Source organism: Coturnix japonica, chromosome 2 (genome assembly GCF_001577835.2).
Source record: "Coturnix japonica isolate 7356 chromosome 2, Coturnix japonica 2.1, whole genome shotgun sequence".
NCBI lineage: Eukaryota > Metazoa > Chordata > Aves > Galliformes > Phasianidae > Coturnix > Coturnix japonica.
In genome coordinates this window covers 1-11,971 of record NC_029517.1, presented here as the reverse complement: position 1 = coordinate 11,971, position 11,971 = coordinate 1, and the positions used below count along the sequence as shown (strand labels likewise).

The 11,971-nt window shown below is 50.9% G+C and overlaps 1 protein-coding gene across 8 annotated transcripts in view; it reads right to left on the bottom strand.

Annotated features, from left to right (window-relative positions):
• LOC107308721 (rho GTPase-activating protein 32-like) overlaps positions 1–6,721 on the bottom strand; it is a 31,248-nt gene extending 24,527 nt beyond the window's left edge. Inside the window, exons 1-4 of one of the 8 annotated variants that reach the window (XR_004306259.1) lie at positions 6,624–6,721; positions 5,250–5,404; positions 1,742–2,455; positions 1,489–1,653 (exon numbers count right to left, since the gene is read on the bottom strand). Coding sequence is in view for 2 of the 8 variants with exons in the window: in XM_032442771.1 (XP_032298662.1) it covers positions 2,217–2,455; positions 5,361–5,404; positions 6,624–6,640 (300 nt within the window). In the remaining 6 variants the exon portion in view is untranslated. Of the gene's footprint in view, positions 1–1,488; positions 2,456–5,249; positions 5,405–6,623 lie in introns of those variants that run through there. The other 7 variants (XR_004306260.1, XR_004306258.1, XR_004306261.1 and 4 more) reach the window with 7 other exon arrangements.
• Between the last annotated feature and the right edge of the window lie 5,250 nt (positions 6,722–11,971).

Here is an 11,971-nt window from a genome sequence, read left to right as displayed (position 1 = left end):
AAAGCTGCACCGAGGCAGTGGGCGGAGGGCAAGGAGAGGAGAGAGAAAAAGAGCAGGTCAGTGAGCAGGGCTAAGACAGTCATGGAATAACACACACAGCACAACCGTCCCATCCACTTGCTGCAAGACATGCTGAGTCTCAGGCTACGTGATGCCTGTCCACCCAGCAACTTTACAATGCTTCCAAAATTGAGCAAAGAAGACAATGGAAGAAGCACGGGACAGGTGCCAACTTTACAGATACCCCCTTTGGAACGTGTGTACTGAGGGAAAATTACGTCTGATGGTCAAGAGTAAGCAATACGGTGCTGTGAGCTCCGACAGCCAGCAGTTCTCAACACCTCACTGCCCACCCATCCATCCCACGCCAGCTCAGCTTACCTACAAGCTGCTGCACACGATGGTGTGAAGAAAAAGGCACTAAAGGCACTAAAGGCACTAAAGGCGCAAGAACAACAAGCCAACCAACCACTCCAACCACTAACTCGCCCACAAAGGAACACGGAACACACCGCTCCTCCCCTCATTCCAGCCGCTTATGACATCACCAAGGGCCACCAGCCTGGTCCACCATGACCCCCACAAGGGGGGGAGGCAAGACCACATGGTCACATCTGATTCCAACATGGCACCACAACATTCCAGAACTCAGTGTGGGCTTGGAATTCTATCCCGGTGTGGCAGCGCAATGGGAGGTGTTAGGGCACAGCTGAAGAGCTGACAGACACCGGACGTTTCCAAAGGAGGGTGCCAGATTAACTCTCAGCATTCTCTTGCAGGGTTCTTAGGGATGCTTCAAACCCATTTTCACTGCCTAGGTCATTTCTAGAAAGTCCAGCCGACAAATGCTCACTTTGTCTGGGGAACGCCTCTATGCATTATGAATGAAAAAGAAAATAAAATGGGCACGCAACCCTATGAAACTTACCTCTCTGCTCTTGTTGTCAGCCAGACACCTAAGATGAGCATTACGTGTTCGTGCTCCTGAATGAAGATTCACCCAAGTCTGTGTTCCACTTTGCTCCACCTCAGGGACTAGAAGAAACACAGACAGAGATGATGATCCTTTGAGCAGATGAATGTGCTGGGTGCACACGTATTCTCTTTAGCAAGAAATAGTACTTTAGAATCCACAGTTTTTTGAGAGGTAGTATGAAAGATGAATGAAAAGGAAGCATATCGTGAACTATTATCATGAAAATAACCTTGTTAATCCTCTCCCCATCAAAAAGGAAGCCATACTAGCTGCAGCTCCTAGAAAACCTTGCACCACAAACTGCGGCACATACATCTTCTTCCCACATCACCCTCCCCTCTCTCGTTATTGTCAGATTCACTCGGGTTAGAATACGTGGATCAGAACAGCCATTCAGTTCTGCTGAGGCAGGATCCCACTGCCGGGATGTCCCCCAGTCCCATTTCCTGCTTTTTCCAGCACAGGTGGGGAAAGGAAAAGCAACTGACATCACTCAGCCAGACTTTTGCAAGGCCTTCCATTCAGTCTCACATCGCAGCGAGAAGCAGGAGAGCTCTCGTGGCACAAAGCTCGGGGCTGCAGAAATCAAGGCTGCCTCTAAGATGGTGCTTCAAACAAAATGTGGAACTGGACATGAGACATGAAAGACAGGGCTGCATGTGCAACATCAGCGCTTCCTGCAGAGCACATCGCACAGCTGTAGGCACACTGCAGAAGACTCACACAGCACCTGAGAGGTAACAGCTCAGGAAGGAAAAACCTTACCCCGGGAACACAGCCACAAGCTACTCTCTTCTTCGTGGCCTTCCTTCACACTCAGCATTTCCCTCAAGAGTGCTGCTCAAGGTGATGCTGTCTCCAGCTGTTGGCCACTTGCACTGCTGGATGCTGCACCCACAGCTCATTCTGCTTGGGGCAAAGCCTGCTGGCTTCACTGCAAACCACAGGCACAGGCCACAGCCTGATCCACCTGCTTTGTCTGAAAGGCTTCTAAGGCTGCTCTCATGGGATCCCTTCTGCTGCTCCTTCTCTCTGGGCAGGAAGCTCTACTCTCTCAGCAACAGCCAAGAGCTGGAAGGCTGGAAACGCCTCCAATCCCCACGGATGATTCTGTCTACAAACAGCTGCCTGCTCTTCAGCAGGGGGATGCTCACCCAGCAAAGCGCTCACCCACCAGATACCTTTTCCATAATCTCAGAGCTGTCACAGCAGTGTGCAGCCCTTGGCACTGCATTTCCAATCAAGGTAAACATAGATCTAAACTACTCCTTCTGTGTTCATACATAGATCCAGTTTGGGCTGGAGATCGAGAGCTCAATACAACAGATATAATGTGAGGTGCAACTGGAAGACGTTTCTCCAAGCCAACAAAAGCCAACTCACCAACCATCAGCCAGGTCTTGCTAATTCGGATGATCGGAGCATGAGGGAGGGGGTCGGACATCGGACCACAAGTGTCCATTTCCACTGCAGCTCCATCTAGAGAAGAGCATCAATCAGCAGGTGAGAATGAATTCATTCACAGGCTGCACAATGAGTCTGTTCTTGACACAAAAAAACCACACTGATCCCCACCAAAAAAGGGAACGGCAGGAGCTAATACGGACCAAAGAGGTTCTTGTTCCTACGCCTCATCCTCTCACCACAGGTCTCAAATCCATTGGACTCCAGTCACTGGATTCACCCTGGCCTGGCCCAAGACCCGGTCCTACCATAGAATCATAGAATTACCCAGGTTGGAAAAGACCTGGAAGATGATGAAGTACAACCACAGCCTACCCTAACTCTAAAAACCCTACACTAAATCATATCCCTGAGTACCACATCCAAACGGCTCTTAAACACAACCAGGAATGGCGATTCAACCACCTCCCTGGGGAGCCTATTCCAGTACCTAACTACCCTTTCTGTAAAGAAGTGCTTCCTAATATCCAACCTAAACTTGCCCTGCTGCAACTTGAGGCCATTTCCCCTTGTCCTCTCACTTGTCACTAGTGAGAAGAGACCTGCCCCACTCTCACTGTAAGAACCTTTCAGGTACTGGAAGAGGGCGATACGGTCGCCCCTCAGCCTCCTTTTCCCCAGACTAAACAGCCCCAGCTTCCTCAGCCTCTCCTCATAGGATGATTCTCCAAGTTTTCCATGAGCCTTGTTGCCCTTCTCTGGACCTGCTCCAGTAACTCCATGTCTTTCCTGTGCTCAGCTCCCCAAAACTGAACACAGTACTCGAGGTGAGGCCTCACCAATGCCGAGTACAGGGGCAGGATGACTTCCCTAGTCCTGCTCACCACACCATTCCTGATACAAGACAGGATGCCATTGGCCCCTCTTGGCCACCTGGGCACACTGCTGGCCTCATATTCAGCGACTGTCCATCAGCACACCAAGGTTCCTTTCCATCTGGGAGCTTTCCAGCCACACCTCCCCAAGCCTGTAGGGTTGCCTGGGGTTGTTGTGACCAAAATGCAGGACCCGACTCTTGGCCCTATTGAAAACTCATGCCGTTAGCATGAGTTAACCAGACAGACCCTGGGATGCAGACTGCTCTCCAAAGCCCAGCTGCACACCAGCAAACAAGAAGTTGATCAGATCCAACCCCAAGCAAGCACCGAGCCTCCCCAGGAAACTTTGCCATCAGCTCCGTCATCGCCTTTCCTTTCCTCCACACCTCAATCCCAAAGTTGTTTCCACACCTGCCAGCACGTGTTACCTCCCACCTGCTCATCGCACAGAGCTTCAACAGCAACAAATTTGCTTCCGGGGCCCTCCTTCAACTCACTGTGCTAACACTCAGCTGTCGTTATGATTAAACCACATTCTTTCTTTCCTCCTCAAAATAAACTGATTCTCAGACTAGAGGAATAGAAGGCTGAATCTGAGACATCCTCGGTCTGCAAAATAATATACTGCTTGGAAGCAAAGCTGTGTGCCAAGGAGCGCAGCTGCAAGATGCAGAAGAAAACTCACCATGCTGCCCTTCTCCTTTAGAACAGAAGGAAACACCACAGAAAGACAGAGCAGGCTTCACAAGCTTAAAATCCAGCACGTCAAGCTGGCAAGAGATGATTCTGAACTGCCCTCGTTTACACTTATCTCCACAGTGGGCTCCATCGTGGAGAGCTGAGAAGGAACTTACTGGCAGTGGCAGGGCCCTTCCTTGCAGCACTCCTTCTGGTAGTTCAGATTCAACTTACACAGAAATCCTAGCAGACGTTCTCATTGAGAATTGCACCTAACATTCTTCCTTCCAGAAGAAAACAGGCCCAACACGTGGTCGTAACAATGCCTGCATCAAAAAGAAGCAGAGACAGCACGGCAGGACAGACGAACTCAGAGTGCGTGTTAGAAGCCATTCAAGAACCTAGTCGTTCTTGCTGCAGGTCCCCCAACTTCTGTTAAATGCTGAACAGTCCCCAGAACACCTGTTTCCATCAGCTGGCACCGTCCAAAACTGCCAGCCCTCCTGCAGTCACCTGGCCCAAACATCCCTTTTGCTCTTCGCTTGATTCCTGCAAGGGATTACAGAAAGGGATCACAGTGCTGGCACAGCTGAAACAAAAAGGGTGTGTGAGAACATTCCTCCTTCTACAAGCAACAGCCACAACAAGTGGTCATGAAAATGCTTTCATCAAAAAGAAGCAGAGACGGCACGGCAGGACAGATGTAGTCGGTGTGCACGTCTGAAGCCATTTGAGAACCTAGTCGTTCTTGCTGCAGGACCCCTGTCTTCTGTTAAAAGCTGAACGGTCCCCAGAGCACCTGTTTCCATCAGCTACCACCATCCAAAGCAGCCAGCCTTCTTACAGTCACCTGGCCCAAACATCCCTTTTGCTCTACACTTGATTCCTGCAAGAGATGGGAGCTCGGCACGCACACCATCCTTCCAACACCCCATCCCTGCAGCAAGGGATCACAGCGCTGGCACAGCTGAAACAAAAAGGGTGTGCGAGTTTCCTGTTAGCACTCAGTGTGAACAAATCTACCACTGAGCAACACCGTGAGCCCCCACTCACCTCAGCACAGGTCAACCTGTAACCCCAACCTTCCCCTATCCATGTGCACACGCACACCCATTCACCACCCTGCCTGCTTTGCACACCCCCATGCACGTACTGCATCTTCTGCCCTCCTTTGCATTCACAGACGTGTGCAAACCATCCCTGGGAACACCTACGTGCCTACACCTTCCACAAACACCCCTTTGTGTGCACCTGTGTGCAACCCAACTCCTCAGCACACGCACGCGTTTGTGCCACCCTGTCCATGCACTCACCACGTGCCCTCCAGCATCACTGCTGCCTCCTTTCGTACTGGACCTGCAGATGCTTCAGAGCTCATTAGCATGGACTTCCTTCCTCCCCTCAGCAGCTGCTCCTGCACTCACCTTCATTCCTACTCAGATACCGGCCGCTTCCAGCACCAGCTGACCTGCAAGACACAGAAAGGAAAGGTGGGAGTCATGCAAACGCACAAGCCCAAGGCTGCGTCACCACCACGTATGGCAGCCTCGGGAAGTCAGCTGCAACTACAGCCTTTGTCAGAATGGAAACAGGCACCGTCAATTAAGTGTGACCTCTGAACTCATTGCCACCATCAGAAATAGGCACTGAAATCACTCACTTCACTGCAGCTGGTTACGTCCAAATTCATTTCCTTTTGGGAAAACGCGGAAACGGAATTGAAGGACACAAGAAAACGACATCAACTTCATTGTAGGTGGTTAAGCTTGGAAGCTGGACTTGAGCAAGAAAAGTTTCTCAGCTCCTTGAAAGGCACTAAGTGATGGGATGATTTCCTGACCTCTGCCACAGGTGGCTGAGTGACACAAAAGTTGAGCTGCCCATTCAGAAGCACATGGAGCAGGCCATGGAGCGGTTACATACCAACACATGAACAGGCACTTTCCCATTGGAAGGGAAATCCCTTCTCCCTGCCATGCCATGCCCACACCGCTCCTCAGGGCTGCACTGACAGCACAGACAGAATTGAAACATCTTTTGTCATCATTGTGGTTTTTCACAGACCCAGACAATGAGATACTGGGTTGCTGTGTGGGTTCCCAGGCGGCACTGCCATTTCCAAGCCATTGCTTCCTAGGGGCACAGAAAGGAAAACGCCTGAACAAAATTTCACCCAGAGATTGCTATTTTACCATTCTTCCATGCAAAACAGGAGGACAGTACAGCGGATTTGTGCAGCTGCATCAACACCCTGGGTGCTAAAGGAATGCAAAGACAGAAATATCAAAACTACAAGGAGGGAAGCTATGTTTAGTAATATCTTTTCTCATTTACAACAGGCAGTTGGCACTACTAAAGGAAAATCCCAGGCCTCAGGTTCTGACAGTGCGACAATCTGGCACGGACTCAGATGTGAGTGATCCAAATGGTTTATTCCAGGTTCTAATACCACTTCTGTGAATTCACACGTTTTCTCTCTTAACTTTCCCACAGCCTTCACATGTCCACAGAACATCCCACAAACTCTCCTTTACGGCGCACGTAGGCACTCATCCCACCAGAGCCATCAGTCATTCCTAGCCATGTGCTTCTCCTCCAGTCACGGACAGTATCACACGGCCATCATGCATCTTAAATGACTTAGTTTTTCTGTTCTTTCTGGAGGTGTCCTTGGTTCCTAGCCTTACCTTCTCATGCCGTTCATCTTCCTCTGCAGCTCCTGCTCTGAAGAGTCTTCTTATGTTCCCACATGACAGGAAAGAAAATGAAGACCACCCCTGCCACCCAAGGTCAGCCTCGTTGCAGCACCCACGTTACTGAAGGAGCACTTGGCTACTCATGCAAAAACTGCACAGTGCCAGGAAGATTGTTACATGTTGCACTTCTTCTTCTCCTGGCTCAGAAATTAAATTTTTCTACCTAGAAATGGAAAACAAACAAACAAGCAAACAAAAAACAACAACAACAAAAAACACCTCACCTGACATAAAGGAAGGAGACATGATTGTTACTATGGAATTCCGGAGGGCAAGGTATTTGCCCTCTCTATGAAGAAGCGACTGCCAAAGGGACTAAGAACAGCCACGATTCACGTGAGAACTGCGGGTAAAAAGTTCGGGACTGAAACCAATAATGGGCTTCTGGAGGTTGAGGGTCTAGCTCCAGGCCGCCTGGGGCGTTTCAAAGGGAGCCTGTTGATGGGAGGCCCTGCTTACTGCAGCTACCAGAAAGCACCGCGCTCACTGACTCTTTCAACTTGATGGGGATTCCAGTCAGCTGGGAAATCAGCATGGGCTGGCTGCAAACTGTCTGAGAGCCTGCTGGAGTGCACTGACAATAACTTTGTGGGCCAAGCATTAAGCACACCAAGCAGAAGGGAAGGTATTGGACAGACCGACCAGAGGTCAAGCGTTGCTGGACCTGCTGCTCACCAACGCTGAGGAGATCATCAAAGGCGTCAAGGTTGGAGGCTTGCCTGGGCTCCAGCGATCATGGCCCTGGGTTGGAGTTTGTGATCCTCAAGCGATTGTGGGCCTGGCAAAGAGCAGGACAGGGATGCTCAACTTTAGAAGAGCAGACTTCAAGCTACTCAATGGAATGCTGGCCAAGATCCCCTGGCGCGCTGCCCTCAAAGATAAGGGACGTTGAGGAGAAGCATGGCTACTGTTCAAGGATGCCCTCCTGCAGCACCAAGGAGGTCTCCATTTTCCCCTGATAAGAAAGTGGGCAGTGAGAGGAGGAAAACGGCATGGGCTTCAGCAAGGGACCTTGCTTAAGAGAACTGAGGGTGAAGAAAGGGGTGTACAAAAAGCCTCTGAAACAAGGGCTGTGTCACCCGGGAGAATACAGGGATGCCGTCCGAAACTTTGCAGATGTGGGATCAGGAAAGCCAAGGCTCAGGCAGAAACTGAACTTGGCGGGGATGTGAAAAAACAACAAAAAACCTTCTACAGGTACATTTGGCCAGAAGAGGACAGGCCCAAATGGGGCGTGCCTAACTTCTGGTAAATTTACAAAGGAAAATGGCTTTCAACAGATGAAGAGGAAAGCTGAGTGCTGAATGAGTTCTTCACCTCGGTCTTCACTGGTTGGCCAGGATTCTAGTCTTTTTCACGTCCTTAAGTCTTGCACCCCCATGACCCTCCATGTGGGGACAAGGAGGTAAATCCTCCCCACTGTAAGGGTAGAGCAAGTCCGAGAGTGCCTCCTTTAGGGACTGAATGGAAGTATAAGTCTAGGTGGGGCCAGGTTGGCGTTGCATCCCAGGGTCCTGAAGGAGCTGGCTGAGGTGGTTGCTGAGCCGCTTCTCCATCATATTTGAGAAGTCGTGGCTGTTCAGTTGAGGTCCGGATGATTGGAGGAAGGGTCACGTCACTCCCATTTACAAAGAAGGGGAGCAGGGACGGGACCCGGGTAACTACAGGCGGTGAGTCTCAACCTCTGTGCCTGGGGAAGATTATTTTTTTGGAAAGATCTCCTGGACAACATGCTGGATCGCATAAAGAACAAGTCATGTGTTCCAGACAGGCCAGCATGCGCTTCCACCAGGGGAAGGTCCATGCTTAACTAATCTTTGTGGGCCTTCTATGGATGGAGTTGACGGCGTTGGTTGGATGAAGGGAAGGCGACCGATGTCATTACCCTGGACCTGAGCAGCAAGGCCTGTTTGCACATGGGTCCCCCATCACATCCTCATCATCCAACATTGGAGGGAGGTGGATTTGATGGGTGGACAACTAGATGGATAAGGCAATTGGTTGGAAAGGCCCGCAGACTGAGGGTGGTGGTCAAGGCTCTATGTCCAGGTGGGAGGACCAGGTAACGAGCGGCGTCCCTTCAAGGGTCTGTCTTGGGACCCGGTGCTCTTTAACATCTTTATTAATGACATCGATGAGGGAATGGGAGTGCACCCTCAGCCAAGTTTGCATTGATGACACAAAGCTGAGTGTGGCAGTCGATACGGGTTGGAGGGAACGGATGCCATTCAGAGGGACCTTGACAGGCTGGAAAGCTGGGCTCGGGTGAACCTAATGGAGGTTCAACCGGGCAAAGTGCAAGGTTTGGCACTGGGCCGGAAGAACCCCAGGCAAACCTGTGACAGGCTTGGGAGGGAGTTGTTTCCTTGAAGAGCAGCTCGGGCTGGAAAAAAGACCTAGGGGTCCTTGATAGATGAGAACTTTAACTGAGCCAGGCAGTGCGCTCTTTGCAAGCCCGGAAAGCAAATGGGATCCTGGGCATCCATTCAGGAGAGGGTGCGGTCAAGGCAGGGATATTGGAGGTATCGTCCCCTCTCTTACTCTTGCTCTTGTGAGGGCCCCATCTGGAGTACTGTGGGTCCAGTGTGGAGCCCTCAGTACAAAAAAGTATTGGAAATTTTTGGAAAGGGTCCAGAGGAGGGCCACAAAAGGATGATCAGGGGGCTGGAGCACCTCCCCTATGAGGGACAGGCTTGAGGGAGTTGGGTTTGTTCAGCCTGGGTAGAGAAGAAGGTTAGCGAGGTGACCTCACTGCAGCCTTTCAATACCTGAAGGGAACTTACACCAAGGAGGGGAGTAAACTCTTCGAAAGGGCTGACAATAGCAGGACTAGGGGAAATGGATCCAAGTTGAAGGAGGGAAGATTTCGGTTGGATGTTAGGGGGAAGTCCTTTACTAGGAGAGTGGTTAGGCCCTGGAACAGGCTGCCCAGGGAGGTTATGGATGTCCTGTCCTTGGAGGTGTTCAAGGCCAGGTTGGACGGGGCCCTGGGCAATCTGATCAAGTAAATGTGTATGTCTGGTGGTCCTGCTAGGCAGGGGGGTTGGAACTACATGATCCTCAAGGTCCCTTCCAACCCGGGTCGTTCTGTGATTCTGTGTGATTCTGTGACCAAAGAAGTTCCTGTTCCTACGCCTCATCCTCTCACCCCAACTCTCACAGGCCCCCTTGCCTTCCAGCACCTTGGCCCATGGGATAGCCCCAATTAGGTCCCAAAGGAGATCAAAGTTGGCTGTCCTAAAGTCCAGGGTAGCAATCCTACTTTTTGCTTTGCTTCCTCCCCTCAGGACCTCGAACTCGAGTTCACTACATCCCTTTTTCATTATTCAGTCCCTCATCTACTCATTGTCACCTTCCAACATGGCTCCTTGTGTAACTCCATTGATACCTCCACATCTACATACAGCTTCATTGTCAAACATCAGCTCCGTGTCCCCCCCCCAGACACCTCAAAATCCCCCCCCAATCATTTCTGCCCCCCAACTGCTCAGCATTACTCTAGTGTCAGAACCAGAACTGACCTCTTGTAGTGCTGTGCTAGGCCGAGCAATGTGATGGTGGAGAAGCCAAGTCCTGGAGCTCCATCCAGCAGCTCTTGGTCCAAGGCAGCAACAGAGCAGAAGAGCTTCTTCATGTGGGTAGATGTAACCATAGCGAGGAGCTCCAGCAAATAACTGCTGCCCCCTGGTGCCAGCCCTTATATGAGCACCGGGAGGGGGCGAAGCCTACCCTGCAGCCAATCGGATGCGTTGCCTGCACTTGGGTTCTACTACTGTGACTCTGCCCCATCATGGCTTCCAACCATGACTAAGCATTTCTATTATATCACCCTAATTATATAATGATATGATCTCCTCCATCACCGCCAATCATTCCAATGTCCCCCCCCATAACCCCCCCATCATCCCAATGTCCCCCCAGCATCAACCCCAGAGCGGTGCCCACAGTGTCACCCCATTGTGACACTGAGATCTGCACCCCCGTGTCTATATACTGTGCTGTTGTTTCTCCTCTATCCATAACCCTCCCCTTTAAGAACAAATATATGTAATTATTCACCTGTTATTGCTTTGTTTTTGTCTTTGTTCTTGATTGCAGCTGTTATGTAACATCCTGATTGGGCACCTGCTGAGGAGAGGGGCCCACCCCATGGGCACAGGTGGGGGCCGTTGAGGGGTGGATTGTGATTGGTTGGAGCCTGGCTCCTCCCCTCCTTGATTCGTATTTAAGGGCTGGGAAGGGCAGGGGGCAACATCAGTTCCAGCTCAGTGCTCCTATGGGAGCATTGAAGGAGAGGATTCTCCTTCCTGCTGCTTTCGAGGTCTGGATACCATATGGGATGCGACTCTGCTTGGAGATCCTTTCCTTTGGGGTCAGTGGTGAGTCTTTGGCTTTGCAATCGGGTAAGGAATTTCTTCTTTATTACTGGGCTGATGTCTTCTCCTTTTGATTGCTCCTAGCAGCACTTATGGATGGGGGTGAGAAGGAGCTGTATCTAGAGCCTCCTTCCTTTGGATGGAGGGCTCAGCCTTCACAATGGGGTGAGCAATCCCCTCTTTATTGCAGGGTTTGGGGGTGGAACGAGTCACTTTGGGATGCTCCATCCCTAGAGGTGTTTGAGGCTGTGGGACCCTGGTGTGGTGGTTGGGTACTGTCCCCATAGCAGGGGGGTTGAATGGAGATGGTCATTCTTGTTCTCAGTGCTGATCATCATTTGATTCTATGCTCATATATTGCAGAGTATCAGCCCCAGTGCTGGCTGCTATGGGATGTTGTTCATCACTATCTCCACCTGGACTTGGAGCCATTGGCTGCTGCTCTCTGGACTCGGTTCTACAGCCAGTTCTTCATCCATCTCATCGTCTTCCCGTCCACTTGGTGTCTTCATCACTTGGACATGAGGATGGTGTGGGGTCCTGCATCAGAGACCTTGTTGAAGTCTAAGTAGATGATATCAGCAGCTCTTCCCTTGTCAACTGATGCATCAGTGCCATCACAGAAGTCTATGAGGTCGGTCAATGAGGATTTGCCCTTGGTGAAGTCACACTGGTTCTCCATCATCACCTCCTGCTTCAATGAGCCCTGGGTCCTTCTATGAGGATCTCCATCATCACCTCCTGCCTTCCATGAGCCCTGGGTCCTTCTATGAGGATCTCCATCATCACCTCCTGCCTTCCATGAGCCCTGGGTCCTTCTATGAGGATCTCAATCATCACCTCCTGCCTTCCATGAGCCCTGGGTCCTTCTATGAGGATCTCCATCATCACCTCCTGCCTTCC